This window comes from Pelodiscus sinensis, chromosome 1 (genome assembly GCF_049634645.1).
Source record: "Pelodiscus sinensis isolate JC-2024 chromosome 1, ASM4963464v1, whole genome shotgun sequence".
Lineage (NCBI taxonomy): Eukaryota > Metazoa > Chordata > Testudines > Trionychidae > Pelodiscus > Pelodiscus sinensis.
The window spans coordinates 101520041-101536062 of NC_134711.1; the positions used below are offsets into that span (position 1 = coordinate 101520041).

Sequence of the window (16022 nt, forward strand, 5' to 3'; positions counted from 1 at the left end):
CCAGATTCTTCAACCCAGCCCCACCCTATATCCTGCACCCCACCTAGAGTCTGACCTGAAACCTCTGTCCCAGCTCTAAGCCCCATCTCTGGCCCCACCCCAGATCCCACATGTCCAGCCAGAGCTCTCACGCTCTTGCCCCCAGCCCTCTGTCCCAGCTCTGAGTCCCCCCTCACATCCCAGACCACTTGGCCCCACCACGGGAATGTAGGTATGTGCAATGTGGAAGTGACGTGTAGCACATCACCTACAGAACTGGTGCACAGAACAACATTCCTTCTGCTCAGAGATGGGAGAAACTAGAGCAGTGTTTCTTAAACTGTGTTCCATGGCTCACCGGTGTGCCTCAAGGCAGTTGGAGGTGTGCCGCGGAGAACAACAGAATTCAAAATGGCTACCCTTAAAAGGGCAGGCAACTTTTTTTTCCTCAACTTCCCCCCAACTTCCCCCCCCCCCCCCCATTTTTATTTTATCTTCAACAAAAAATCCTTGGTGTTTCTCATAAAAAAAAAAATATTGTTTGGTGTTCCTCAGTCTCAAAAAGTTTAAGAAACACTGAACTAGAGAGAACACTGCTGGGAAAGTGCACCCTTTCCCCTGCCTTCCTGTCGGCAAGCCTGGTCGTAGCTCTCATCTGTTGATGTTGCTGGTGGAAAATACACAAGCAAGAGTAGCACATAACCTTTCATGCAAATGATTTTCCACGTGCTTACTTCATTTTGCGCATTCTCTAGTTTGAGTCAGGCTGGGGGAGGCCAAATAAGTTTGGGAGACTGCTTCATGTGAACAGTACGATCATTCTGTGTATAGCATACAGTACCTACCCCAGTGACTGAGAAAACTCTCTAGGAAGCCAAATGGCCGGGGCTGTTTAAAGTTCAGGATAAATTAGCAGAGAGGTTTTTTGGACTGTGGATCTAAACTGACCACGTCAGTCTCCATACAATCCAATTGAAAAAGCTGATCCTAATCTCTGGAGAAAACTGATAGTTCACCTGGAACAAAAATTACCCTTTGAGCTTTTTTAGACTCTGGTCTTTTGTAATGAGAAGGGATGGGCTGTTCTTGCCCTGACTGCTATAAACTACTAAACCACTCACAGGCTAGTTTGGTTTCTCTTTCCTAGTCTGTGGTCCTCAAGGTCAGCACACCGTTAGCACACATAGCAGTCAGTTAAATAAGGAATAAACAACAGACTAGGAAGAAATTAAACAACTGGTTAGAATTAGTAAAACATAAAAACGGAGCCCTCTTGCTCCGAGATTGTGGCAGCCAAAGCAGCAGGGGATTCAAATTGCAGTTCTAGGATCTCATTCCAGTGCAATTACCAGCTGTGTGGCACTGCTGCTTAGGAGCCTGTAAGGGATGAAGCTTCTTGCTGCTGTTGGTTTTCTATTATTTTTAAGCATAGAATCTTACAGGGAAAAATGAACAATCATAATAACTATATAAATGGGACAATATTAAAAGGATTTTCTTCTATGGCCACTAGAGAGCAGCATCTGTACACAACACATTTATACTTTCCTCTGTTAGAAAGGTGGCTCCTGGGGCAGAAGAATAAAGGCTGCCTAAGTAGTCAAGTTTCCTCCTCAATTAGTTGCTTTTCAAACTAGCAGAAGGGGGTTAAAGTCCAAATTTAAAAACAACAGAGTGAGGTTAAAAACCTTTCGGGAAATCAATGTGTTGCTAATTCCTTTGTCAAATACTCATGCTTTACAAAATGATTCTACTTCAAGGAAATGTATTTTTAAAGGTGGCTCTGGTGAATTGTAGGTGCAGCCAGCATAGTGTCTGGGAAGGCCAAAGGTGTCTTTTCATACATGCCATTAGCAAGGACTTGGGGTGCAGTGACAGACTGGGATGGAAAGAAAAAAGGGTCAGTTCAGTTTGGAAGATAGACAAAAATTTCAAGGTAGGGCTTGTTTTTTTTTCTTGAACTGCTTCACAAATCTCTCTTCCCACACACACAGACTATGGCGCGCTGGCTGGAGCAGATAGAGAACGGATATGAACAGATTCTTAGCATCCAAATAAAGCCCCATCCACATGCCTAGGCTATGTCTACACAGCGGAGCTATTTTGGGATACCTCCAGTATCCTGAAATAGCTATTCCGTGTCTTAAGAGCAAGCCCATAACATCGAAATATAACAGGGCTTGCTATTCCAACGTCCCTGTAAACCTCATTGCACGAGGGATAAGGGACATTTCAGAAAAATGCCTTATTTTGAAATGACATCAAAATAATCTACACAATTTGTGTAGCCCAAATTGCGTAGCTTATTTCCAGGTTAGGGTGCTGTGCATATGCACCCTTAGAGCTCTGCAGAGCAGACTGTCCACCCATGACTCCCAGCCTTGGGAAGGGGAGACCTGACAAGGATGGCCTGGGGCAGAGAAGACAACCACTGTAGGAATCAAGAAAACTGCATGAGGCAGAATCCACTTTGATTCCCATTGCAAACATGAGGCAGCAGGGAAAATGGGTTGGCAGGTTGAAACCCACCTTCCCTTCCTGCTCCTAAGATGGTCTCTAAAACAGTTTGAAACAGGGAGAGCTCCCACACATAGGGCTCAGGGCTCTGGATGCAGCTCTGCAGCCCAACCTTCGTTTCTCTCAGCTTCCAGAGTCTGAGTCTCCTGACCCCACAGAGCTGGATGATGCATATGGGGTGGATGGGACTAGAACAAAATTACACCTTCTCTCTGCGACTGTTGGTTGTTTGCTGTGCATTTCCTCCTCCACTAAAGCTAGTATTGATGACTTGGTATTGGGAGCTTTGGCTGAGGCTAGTGCTTCATTGTGGAAAACCCCATGTAGAGTTTTTGGACACCCCCCTTCTTATGTGCATATCAGAGAGCGGGGTTGGCGCTGTGTATTTTTCACCAGCTCTCCTGACTTCCAGTCTGACCCCTTGCCCTCTGGACTACACCATCTTCTTAATTAAACATGACAGTTCTCGCCGCTGGACGGAACACTGGTTTACTGAAGGCTGGCTGGCTGACGATTCCAGTGACAGGCAAAAGGTTTCCCCTACCCTTTACTGGTTTACTTCTCCTAAGTCTAAATGGATTGGAGGTCATGTACAGCAAACAATGGGGACAGAAGCCTGTTACAATAACAATGGGCTTGTGCACTCTTAACTTTGAAGCTGGCCATGTGTTACCTTGAAGGGCCTGGGCAGTTCAGGATGGCGGTAACGATGGATGATGAGCCCAAGTGTGGCTAGTCCTATGAAGAGCCATCGGGAAAAGCTGAAGAAATTCAGTAGCTGGTCAATATCTCCAACGCACACCATGGCAGTAACCAATGGGAACTGGAGTTGTAAAGGTAAAACACATTCATTAAATCCTCATGCCAGCCTTTAGCAATTTAAAAACATTGATGGGTCAGAAATTCCCATTCATAGGCTACTGCAGTGAGATACAACTGGCACCCTGGCTGATTTTAATGCTGAGACCCCTGTTTACTGTAGTTGAGGTTTCAGGGTGGGAATGCTTGGTAGGTAAAGGGCCGCATTTGCAAATAAAACACATTTTCACCACTTCAGACCAAAGAAGCAATTGGTGTTAGAAGGCCCATACAAAATTCGTGAAACATTTTGCACAAAAATTCATTACACGTGATTCATTCAATCTCCAAAATGTCAGCGTTTGTAACATTTGAAGAACTAATTTATCCATAAAGAAAGCAGACAAAGCCTGGAAGACAATTTTTGGTTGAATAATTTTGAGAATTGGCTGTGGGAGGTGGAGGTGGCAGCAATCTTCTAGCTTAGGATATGTGGTCAAGTGGGTTTTAAACATAGGACAAAGGGAGTCACGAGATCTTGAGTTCAATCCCACTTCTGTCAATGAGGGAGCATCCACGCAGCACCCTTAGACTGAAATAAGCTATGCAATTCATGTTACACAAATTATGTAGCTTATTTCGAGTGTATTTTGAAATAGTTTATTTCGTAATTTGGTGCTGTCTACACAGTGCCAAATTTAGAAATAATTCGCTACTCTGAAATTCCCCTTAACCCTTGCGGAACGAGGGTTACCAGGACGTTGGAATAAGCCACCCATTATTTCAAAATTGATTTTGAAATAACAAGCTGCTTCAATAGACGCGAAGTAGATATTTTGGGATACTTCTGACATCCAGAAATAGCTCCGCAATGTAGATATACCATGAGTGTCTTAGATCAGCATTTCTCAAACTGTGGGTCATGACCCCCAAGGTGGGTCATGAGCAACTTAGAGGGGGGTCGCAGCTAGGGTTGCCAGGTGTCCGGTATTCAACCGGACAGTCTGGTTTTTGGGTCCTCTGTCCAGTAAAAAAATTCAGAAAATACCAGATATGTGTAATGTCCGGTATTTTCTGGTTTTCTGTCTGGGAGCCCGACGGAAGCTTGGCGGGGGTGGGGGAGTGGCTGGGAGGCGGGGTCCGATCAGCACTGAGAGCTTCTGGTTGTGTGTGATGCCTTGGGGAAGAGGAGAAGCCCTGTATGTGCTCCTGAGCGTTGGTCAAGCGCGTGGTGGAGCCACAGCCGAACTCACTCGCGCTTCACCAGGACTGTGCGTGGGACGGGCAGCACCATGGGATCTGCACATGCCCAGGTCAGTCCCGCTCCCCGCTGGCCAATTCGCGCTCCCCCTGACCTCTTCCCGGCCGGCTGGTTCTCCCCCACTTCTCCTCCCAATCTTCCCCGGCCAGCCCTGCTGCCCCTGCCAGTCATGCTTCTGGTGGCCAGTTCTTCCTTCCTCCTCTCCATCTCCCCCACTGCACCCAACATCGCCCCCCCCATCCGCCAACCCTGCTTCTCGCCAGCAAGTTCCCCTGCCCAATCTCCCCCGGCCAGCCCCACTGCCCCCAATGACCCCCCCAACTCCCCTGGCCAGCCCTGCTGCCCCCGACTCCCTCCCCCACCAGCCCTGCTTCCCTCCAGCCAGTTCCCCCGCTCGATCTCCCACAGCCAGCCCTGCTGCCCCCAACAACCCCCCAACTTCCCCTTTACTCGTGGAGCAGTAAGGGTGGGGGGGGGTCACACAAATTCATTTAGAATTTCAGGGGGTCACAGTATTACAAAGTTTGAGAACCCCGTCTTACATATTACTTTGCAATATGCAGTCAATGTAAACTTGTTTATAAGTGTGAATGAATATCCATGGAAAACTTATTGCAGTATCCCACTCCTTTTGCTCTTCAGAGACTTCATTCCCTTTAAATCCCATACACCTGCCCAGACCCTGAATAGTGACACATAAAATAAGAGGCAAATCAGAACAGCTCTCCTCACCATTAGCATGACCGCTGGAAGGGGCGTGTGCCTTCGGATGTGGATCATGGAGAAGAGAGGAGGCCACTGACCCTCCCTTGAAGCCACAAACAGAGTCCTGAGAGGAGACATGAAGCAGTACAAGGACCCAAGTTCCAGTCTCCTGCACTAGAGAACTGAGTCACAGGTAGCTGAACTGGTGGCATAAAGCGAGCGTAAATACCCACAAGACTGGCTGTCCTCTTGAACCATGCCAATTAGGGTGCAGTTTCACCCCAAGCCCGCACTTGTACTTGACAACATCCTGACACAGTAACTCATGGGAAAGTCAAACTCCCTTAATTCTCTGGGAAATTCTCATAAGTCCCCAGGAACTGGCTCTGTTTGAGTCCATTTCTCATGCTGGAGGGCAGGATGTCCTGGCCCTGTCCTGGAGAAGCAGCAAGAAGGAACAGCTATTTAGAGGTTTCCCTGAAATAATTACTCTCCCACCCTCCCCCCGCACCTGTGCAGCACTTTAGTGTGATCTTCACTGGGTAAAGCAACCAGCAGCTCTCAGTATCATTGGGGCATTTTTAGCTCGCATATTCCAACAGGTTTCATGGTGCAGATTTGGCTACAAGTGTGGAGGGTGGGGAGTGGAGCTCTCTGGAATAACAGGGCTGGAGGACTCCCAAATCTCTGGCCAGATGCCGGGGAACCTAGATGGACCTGCCAGAGGCAGCCACCTGTAGCAAAGTAATAGAGATGTAGCCGTGTTAGTCTGGTCTTGCTGAAACAAAAGACAGGACTATGCAGCACTTTAAAGACTAACAAGATGGTTTATTAGGACCACGAAAGCTCATCACCTAATAATCCACCTTGTTGGTCTTTAAAGTGCCGCATAGTCCTGTCTTTTGTTTCACCTGTAGCAAAGTAACAGTGGGGAGCTTCCTGCTCCCACGCCCTCCTTGCATCATGCAAGGACAATCAGAAAGAAAAAGTTGTGTCCGTTTTCATTCATTTGAAATCTCTACCTACCAGTGCCAGATCGTCAGCTGGCAGGAGCACTGCCCAGAGTAGCTGGGGTGTATGCCCAAAGTGAGCTTCATGCCAGCCTTTGTGCTTCCCAGTGCTGTGGCTGGCCAGCAATCAGCATGATTCTCAGCACCACTTAGAGCAGCCTTTCTTTGGGTGAGGAGAAGGGTTGGCACAGAGAAGCTCTGTCCCATTCAGGGCACTCCTTACCCCATAGTGCCAAATCAGAGTGGAGACTTTCCAATTATATTTATGTTTGTCTTTGGAGCACTTTTACAACCAATAGGAACCATCCCTTCCCTATCAATTGATTTATCTTTCAGTATCAAGGCTGTTTTGCCTGATGAGAGAAATCAGTCGATTGCCCAGTAATAGTGATGGTAGAGATGGGAGTTGTCTTTAGCATGGGTAGATAACTGCCTTGTCTCCAGTTAGTATTTCTTCAAGGGCCCTAAGATGAATGGAAAATATACTGGACTTAGCGTACCTCTGTACTATGTTCATTGCCAGCTTAGAGAGATACTTTTCGAGCTGAAGCAGTAGAGGTCTTCATTTTCGGAGTTAAAGGCTTGAGTTGTGTCTCAGGATTGCTTGTGTGTCAGCTAGCTGATGAGTGATAGCTACAGGTCAACAGATTTGTTCATTCTCTCCTCCTGTTTATACTGTGAATCAGCAAGATTTAAAAGAATCTGACCTTGAAAATGTAAGAATCCCCCCGTTCATGGTTCCAATGCAGGACAGAGCAACCAGGAAGGGAATCACGGAGATGAGGCTCTGGAAAGCTTTTTGTGCAAAACTCTGGAGGAAAGAGACGATTCAGTTCAGAAACACTCTGGTAATCCCTGAGTGGCATCAGGCTTCATGGAAATAGCTGGATGGCTTAAAATAGAACTCCTCTTACTCCCAAATCCGTATTACCTAGTCCTCATCCCCACCGCCCTCTAGATCTCTATTGCTTTTTTCCATTTCCTCAGACAAGGACAAGAGACGTTATTACTTGCTAGTACTCATGGGAAGTGACAAACCTGAAGGCCTTTCTGCTATAAAATCCATTATTTTTGTCCACATCCTAGAAGCCTCCGCAGCCCACCCCACCCACTTAGTGTAAATTGTTCCTTCTGAAGAAAACCAATAATGGGGTTTACAACTCACCACAGCCACTGCCTGGGACGCCAACACATCCTCTACTGTCAAAACTGTATAATAGGACACGTTGGTGAGCATGTACCCCACCATTACAGTGAGCACAGACACGATCACAGCCAGCGGGTTATTTCTACAGAAGTGGGAGATACAGTGCTAATTAACTGAGATGATCTTTGTTTTGTTTGACTCACATTATCAGTATTACCACTCCGGGCAATAGCAGAATTAACTATTATTTTTCTTTCTATTTGGAAGGCAGCTTATGTTGAAATCATGCTGCCTCCAGTGGCTGGTATTAAAGGCCCCTCTCCCCGTCTTACCGTTCAGGTCGGACCAGTTCTTCTCGCACAAAGCTCGTCTGAAACCTGCAGCGGGAAAGAAGACAGGTTATGGTGGAGTTTGAATGATGGCTCAAGAGAAGCCCTGTAGACTTAGAAGTAGATTCTACCTTCCATTAAATGACCCTGACTGCACATACCAGCCTGAATATGCAAACATCCCAGCATAAAAAGCCAAGGGCAGCTTGTCCAAAACCAGTGACTGACTATTGAAAGCATCCTGGAAATTTTCAGTGTGGCCTAAAAATAGGAGAGAAACACCAGGTTAGAGAGCAGGGAAGCACTGGAGACAGAGACTTCCCCTTTTAGGGCGGGGGAAAAATATTCAGAAAAGGTTCCATTTCTATGTCTCTCACATGACCCCAAGAGTTTGTGGTTGCAGGATTTTCTGATTGATTGATTGATTGATTGATTGAGAGAGTTTGTTCTGTTGCTTCAGTACATAGAACTGGGTTGACTTGTTAGTGCACAATACAAGTGCTGCTATAGGAGATATTTTTGAAAGGGGAGAGATGGTTATTGGTTGCCTCTCACACAGTCTGCTCTAGAGAAAGCAGGCCATAGAGCTGAGGAGGACAAAGACGGCCTGAAAATCTCTCTATTTGCAGAAAACCTCATTCTAGTCTTGCAAGAAACTCCTTGACCCCCAAACTCTGAATGTGCATGTGATGGTTCCTCTCTATGCTAGCACACCCTATAAGGATACAAAGTGCTCTGGGCTAGAGATGAAAGTCAGAGCAAAAGAGTTTGTGTATGACTTGAAGATTATGCCTAAAATAAGGAGGAGCTCTTTAGGGTAAAAATATACATGCAATAAGTTTCTTGGTGAATTAGAATGAGCTATGCATTTTCTTTTAATTGAATTTAGTAACTTACTTTGATCTGTCTGGTTTCATTTGCAACACTTAAATCCTACTGTTTGTGATTAATAAAAATGCTTTTGTTTACTATCAGGCCCAGTACAAATAATTGTTATCTGGGATAAGCAATCACTGTGCATATGTCTCTTTCATTCATAGAGGGAGCTTACTCAATTCCAAGTTTTACACAGGGAAAGATGGATTTAATTGGGGGGGGGTTTAGTCCCATTTGTGGGTTGGTTTCCTGGGTGCTGAGCCCTAGAACTGCATCCATCCAGAGCTGAATTGGTTCAGTGTCTGTTTCCTCTGCAGGGAGGCAGTAACCTCAACTCTGTGCCTTGTCTGGGGGAGACCAGAGGATTTATCCCAGCAGGACAGATGGGGAGGAGCCCCAGAGAGTGAGAAGTTGGATATCAGTGTCATGATCAGCCCATTGGGGAACAATCCCAAGAGGACTTCTATGACCGCACCCCATCCCAATGCACTGTACTTTGATGTTGCACAGCCAGCTAACTTGGCTCAAGCTCTGCTACCCTGTGTAAGCACCAACCCAGCCTCATGCTGTGTAGAATATGGGAACCATGCAATGAAAAGCTTTAGGACATAGCAAAAAAAAATGGAGCTAGTGGTCCTATTTCAGGAAGGCATCTTCCATGCCTAGACTTCCATGCTAACCCTGTTGGAGGGGGAAGAAAAATTCAAGAGACTGAGGGCTGACATGGACCACAACAAAGGTGATTTGGATGTGGGGGGGAGGGGTCCCATTTAATTGGATGATTGAGAAAACAAAGCTCATGGAATTAAAAGAAACCTGGGGTTGAAGAAAACTAAACAGCAACTTGAAACAGCATTAAAGAACCTAGAAAAAAGGGAGAATGCTCTGAAAACACATAAGAAATGGTAACTACAACAAAAGGACAAAAATAAAGGCAAAAAGGAAGGGAAAAGAGACAATAGGACAAAAATTTCTGCTGGGATCAGTGGAAGGATAAGGAGGTACAATGGAGAAATTGGCCTATGGTCGGGGAGGTTATGTATCTTCTGATCAACATGATTGCTGATAAATAAGTACAGAATAAAAGGATTTATTGTTTGTAATCCCCGTGTTGTCACAGTAGGTAAAACCTGTAATTCTGAGGGGCCTGAGGGTTTCACGAGGCATGAGGGAGCGGTCGACAAAGGCGTTCCCTGTCAACCAATCTGCATCTTGACTGCTGCGCTGTGCCAACGATCAGCTGAGCCAGCACAGCGTAGTGGCCATTTTTACTTTAATGAAGTGAGGGATATTTAAATCCCCTCTTCACTGACTATGTTGGGTAGTCTAATTTACATGCCTCTGGCGGCAGAGGCATGTAGTCTGGACATACCCTGAGTGACCACACTTCCCAGATGTCACTGGCTTTACTCCTTCTATTCAGGGGGTGGTGCCCACACATCTAGTGTCATTTGAAGACATTCTGAACAATAAATTGCTGAGGATTTCATAGCAATGGGCCAATCCTTTAGGTCAGAAGCACTGCTGGTCTGGTGGGCTTTTGGCATGTACCATGAAGTCAGTTCCAGATGCCAACCAGAAATATGAACATGCACCCCAATCCCTTTATTCACTCAATGGAAGAGACAAAATGAGGATACAAGGTGGATTAGCCGGACTGTGAACACCATGGAGCACCAGTCTACACAGAATAGTTATACCAGCATAATCTAAGGCTTGAATTTAAAACAATATAGTTTTATATAAAACCAGTGTTACTCCCAATTTGCACGCTTTTGCTCTGATATGTGTCCTTTTTCAAGGTGATTTGGAAGGGTTTCAAGGTAAAGAACAAGAAAAAGACACAAAAAGAGCTATCACAGTGTGATGATATCTGTTAAACTACATTGGTTGAATTAGACCAGTATGTAAGCATAGTCTGAATGAGCTCTCTCTTGACATCTAGTGGGGAGCAGGGGATAAGGACTTCAGGAGCTGATCTCAATTGCATGGACATATCTACCCTGCTCAGCATGATGGGATTGCTTGCTCCAATGATCTCTTTTAGCTGGTGTTAGCTCCCTGGTCTCCTTGTTATTGGGGCAGAAGTAATAAAGGATTGTCATCCTTATTGTGTGAACCCAGGCAGCAGAACTATACCTGGCATATACTGATGGAGAGACTCACCCTCAGCTAAATAGCACTTGGTAAGAGGGGACATGGGCTCCAAAGAGGAGTGAGTTAAGGTGGGTGTGGCTTTTGCTTAGGGGTTTTTTTGCTGCTGTTTAATATTTCTTTTCTTCATGGTGTTGTACCAGAACTAATTTAGACTCGGCTGAGGGTCTTATGTACTGCAGAGCTGAAATCACTGATAGCTAAGTATCAGACCTAATAAGGGACAGAGTTTCTGATGCATGAAAACTACCTGGTGTGTGCCAGTGGTCAAGCTCCCCCTCTAGCAACTGAAATCATTAGGAGCTGTGGTAAATGCATGTTGGGGGTGGGGAACCCTGAAGATATCTTTGTGAATGGCTGGCAAGAAGCTACTGCCAGCACGGTGGTGGGTGGAGGTGCATGACCAACAGGTAGGTGTGGCTAGCAGGGCAGCTGGTGGAGAGGACCAGGGCAGAGCTCTGCAGAGAGGCACATCAATTGGCTGTTGGAATGGCGACTGCCTGAACAGCGGAGTTTGAAAGGTGCCTCCTTACACACACCCCACCTGGGCTGAAAGGTGAACTCGGCAGATGAACTTCTGAATTCTGAGGCTGCACTGACCAAGGACAGCAACTGTGAGTGGGATGCAGAAAAAGAATGGAGCATGTTAAAGGGATTTTTGGGTTGCTGGACTTAAGAACTTGAAGGGAACGAACACTGCTCAGCCTACTTGAGACTGGGTCTTTTGGCTCAGCTTATGTTTATGAACCTAGTTGTAGTGTTTTTCCAAATTAATGCAGAGCTGCTTCCCTCCTTCTATGGAAGGTTTTTGCTACGTGCAAACTTTGTGCTTGTGAAAGGGGAAGTATTGTCTTTGAGGCACGCAGGGGGTGCATATTTGTCCCAGCTCATTGGGTAGGGGCCTGAGCTAGTCTTGCGATGCATTGTTGGAAAGCAACTCCTAAATACTGAACTTGTTGTTGCCTACTCTGTCTAGCAGAAGGGTTACAATTGGAGTCCAAGGTCCAGTGTGCTTCAGGAGCAGCCCTTGGAACTACAAGTTGTGGACTACAAGCTGTGGCATGTTGGGAGAACTTCTGGGTTCCTTCCAGGAGGTGTCCCCTCCGCCTCTCCTCCCAGCAGGGTCTCAGCACTGACTGAGCTGGGAGCATGTAGGCTGCAGGCAGAGGGGAGGCTGCTGAACAGTGATCCTGTTCTATGCTGTTTACAGAATAAAGCCTGTTCCCAGTGGTTTGTCTGAGGTGCACACACACTGACACACAACAAGCCTCAGGCCTAGTCTCCCAGAGTTGTGTAAAAAGCCACGAGGCTTCCTCTATGTTGAATAACCTCATACTGGGCTAGTGAGCAGGAGAGGCTACACAAAAACCTTCCCATGTGGGCAAGCCCTTAACACATGCCCTCCCGCAGACCCACCTTGGGCCAGAAGCATCATCCCTGGAATGATGATGAGCGCAAGAGCCAGGAGTTTGAAGACGGTCAGGACAATCTGAAGCCTGGCTGTCCAGCTGACACTCCAACAGTTAAGGATGAGGACTGTGTCTGGAGGAGAGGGCAAAGAAAACCGTACATGGCTGGAGCTCAGAACACAATCAGAATTTTACTCATGTTTTTCCCATTGTCTCAGCCTTGTGCCAGAGACAGCAACACTCCCCGCCCTTGGTGCTGGGGAGAATTCTGGGTGAGCAGAACGTTCAGAGGGACGGGTATTTTAAGTCCATAAAAGCACGACCCAGAAAATGGCATTTCAAGGGGAAAACAAGGTTACAGCCTGGAGAGAGGAGCCCTGTCTGGTTCACTTCTCACATTTCCTGTTGTGCAATTGGTGCCTGGCTGATGCAATAAGCCACGAGTGCAATGTCATCTCAGGTTTCCTGCCTCACAGCAGTCTTTGCATTTGCAGCCGCCAGGACTGGAAAGGCACGCACGCTTTCACCTGTCAACTGCACTGATTGGCATCACCAAGCCTGAACCATATGTGGATATGTTCTGACGGAGCTTGCACCACAGACAGAATCTCTGCCCTCAACATCAGTGTGCCAAGCCCAGTCAGCTCCCATTCCTTTCTTCCAAAACATCACCAGCCTGACACCGCTTCTAGCCAACATGAGACCATACGTAAAATCAGACCTTGAATCGTTCTGGCTACAACTCTGGTTTCATGTCCCAGTCGGTCTGATAGCAGTGCTTGGCCAGTGGTGATTTCTTCTCTCCACTCAGCTTTGTAATCCACAGACCCATTCCCATCAGCTTTGGCACCTCATCTTTGTTCCTTCACTCTAGAGACAGGCCCAAACCAGAACTCTAGAACTTTGGGTGATTCTGAATTTAATATGGAATCCCCGTTTCACAGTTTTATCTGTAACAGGACAGGCCCAAACCCTGGCTGTAAACATCTCTGAATTTGGGGGGAAGGAATTAGAAATCTGAATTAAAAGGGTTGTGGTTTAGGCCTCTATCTGCTTTATACTTACAGTACCCCAAGAGAGATACAAGCTTCACAGCAGGAAGTGGGGCTCCACAGGGGGCAAAGAATGGTTCCAATATGTAGCGTCCAAACGCGAGAGAAATCACTGCGCTGTTGGCTGGCCTAGCAGAAGGGATGGAGTTAGAAACTGATTTGCCAGTGTTAAGCTATTTTATGTGCAACAAACTACCTTAAATAACTGTTAGTGTTTGAAAATTTAAATTGCACACACACAAAAAATCAGGAAATTTAGTATTAAGTCAAATTGTAAGGGCATATCAAGTGAAGTGGATCAATTCTGAGTCTGGTTCATCAATGATTTAAACAATGGCATAGAGAGTGCGCTTAAAAAGTCTGTGAATGCTACCAAGCGAGGAGGGATTGCTTTGGAGGACTGGGTTAAAATTCAAAATGATCTGGACACATCTGAGAAATGGCCTGAGATAAACAGGATGGAATTCCAAAAGGACAATTGAAAAGTACTCCACTCAGGAAGGAACAATCAGCCGCACACATACCGAATGGGGAATGACTGCCTAGGAAAGGTAACTGCAAAAAGGGATCTGAGGTTCATATTGGACCACGAGCAAAAAGTGAGTGACCCCTGGCTGCTGACTTCCTCTCTCCTGGGGCCTGCTGAAGAACCGTCCCCACTCCTTGCTGCCCCAAGCCTACACTAACCATAAGTCCTGGATTTTCTGGCACAGTCCTGATTTAAAATACTCTGTCTCATTGTCCCCATAAAGCACTGAAATGTCCTGGAAATTTCAATATTTCAGTGGGCAGAGAGAGAGAGAGAGAGGGAGAGGGAGAAAGCCCCGAGGCTCCCCACTGTATCCAACTTGCAGGAAAGAAGCGGAGCCAAAAATGGCTCCACACGCTGCTGCTTCCCTTCCCGTGGCTGGGGGAACAGCATCCCAGGGATGTGCCTCCTGGAGGAGCCAGGGAAAGGGAAGTGGCAGAGTGTGGAATCTGGCCAATGGGAGCAGCGGGGGGCCATGCCTGAAAGTGGTGCCAAAGCAAGTAAGTGTCCTCCCACCCACATGCTGAGATCTGACATCCCCAGCCTGCTGCCACACTCACCACCCTGCTGCCACGCTGCCGAGACCCCACACCCCGAGTCCCCACGTTCACCACCCTGCTGAGACCCCACACCCCTAGTTTGCTCACTCACTGTGCTGCCAACTTCCTTGTCAGATCATGTGTCCCGATTTTTCATGCGGAAAATATGGTTACCCTACATCAGGCCCCATCTCCACTCCACTCCTTCCCCAAGGCCCCATTCCACCGCCCCCCATCCTACCTCTTTCCAGCCACTCCTCTGAATTTGTCTCATCCCTGCTATTCCCCGTCCCTCCCAGTGCCTCATGCACACCACAAAACAGCTGTCATAGCAGGCGAGAGGTGTTGGAAGTGACGGAGAGAAGTTGATCTGTGGGGCCACTAGAGGGCGAGAGGTGCTGGGGGAAAGTGGAGAGTTTGGCTGCTGGGGGTGCTAAGCACCAACCACTTCTTTTCCGTGAGTGATCCAGTTCTGAAATTATGCATTAGGAGTAGGCACCAATGGAGTGAACATCATTCTGGGATGTATTAGCAGGACTGTTGTAAGCAAGGCATGAGAAGAAATTCTTCTGTTCTATTCCACACTGATTAGGCCTCACCTCTAGTATTGTGTCCAGTTCTGGGCACATTTTTGCAGGAAAATAGAAGACAAGTTGGATAAAGTCCAGGGAAGAGCAACAAAAACTATTAAAGATCTAGAAAACGTGACTTAGAGGGGAAGATTGAAAAAAATTGGGTTTGAGAAAAGATGACAGAGGGGACAGGATAACAGTTTTCAAGGTTGTTACAGGGAGGAAGGAGAAAAGTAAAACTAGCATCTAACTTCAATGATAACATCACTAGAAGACTTACCCAGCATTGCCTGGATGCTTCATGGCAGGGGGCTGGTGGTGTGGGGGGTGCAGAAGTCAGGGCAGGGCCTTGAGAATGTGAGGGGGCAAGACAGGAAGCTAGGGATATGGGGGTGTGAGAGTGAGGGTGGGGTGTAAGGAGGGGCTCAGGGTGGGGGTCTCATCCAGAAGGGCTTTCTCCTCCCCCTCAGTCACCTGGGACCTTCTCTCTCTCTCTCTCTAGTCCCCATCTCCAGGCACCAGGGGCCTTTTCTCTCTCCCCGCTCCAGCCAAAGGCTGGGAGGGAAGAATTTGGGAAGGGGGGCTACTTACCCAGTCTGGCGGCAGGCAAGATGGCAGAGCCCCAACCCTGCTGGCTACTCCCTTGGTGGTATGGCTGCCCCCAGTGGACATGCTTCAGGATAGCTCTCCCCTGCACTTGCTGCCCGCAATGGCTACTTTCGTATCACATCCCTCTCATCAGCCCAGCTCCTGGTATGTTGTGGAAGCATTTCCCAGCACGTTCCATTTTCTTGGCACAACCAAACACTGACCTTGCTTTAAATTAGGAGAACAGGAAGCTACATTCCAAACTTGGTGACCCTAACTCTTACTGTTTAGGAGGAGTTCTTGAACAAACTACAGACAGACAGACAGACAGACTCTAATTAATATATATATATATTAAGCTTATCACAGTGCTATGATGAGGGGATCCTATATCCTGGAGAAAAGTGTTTTTTGCACATGCTGGTGCAATATGCTCATGTGGCTATGTACTCCTGCTTTTTTTTATTAGACTTTCAAAGTAATGTCTATGGTTTCTCATTTAATTCATGTTTTAAAATAATATAAACTGCTTGTCCATTTCCACAGCTTTCCCCAGC

The 16022-nt window shown here is 46.9% G+C and overlaps 1 protein-coding gene across 4 annotated transcripts in view; it reads right to left on the reverse strand.

Annotated features, from left to right (window-relative positions):
• The window catches only part of LOC102452679 (cystine/glutamate transporter-like), a 73199-nt gene that overhangs the window by 5587 nt on the left and 51590 nt on the right, over positions 1-16022 (reverse strand). For 3 of the 4 annotated variants that reach the window (XM_075939623.1, XM_075939616.1, XM_014578723.3), the window contains 8 exons: positions 13251-13366; positions 12193-12318; positions 7908-8007; positions 7750-7794; positions 7436-7559; positions 6978-7081; positions 5288-5384; positions 3170-3319 (listed from right to left, as the gene is read on the reverse strand). In XM_075939623.1, coding sequence (XP_075795738.1) covers positions 3170-3319; positions 5288-5384; positions 6978-7081; positions 7436-7559; positions 7750-7794; positions 7908-8007; positions 12193-12318; positions 13251-13366 — 862 coding nt within the window. The remainder of the gene's footprint in view (positions 1-3169; positions 3320-5287; positions 5385-6977; positions 7082-7435; positions 7560-7749; positions 7795-7907; positions 8008-12192; positions 12319-13250; positions 13367-16022) is intronic. The other variant, XM_075939634.1, reaches the window with a different exon arrangement.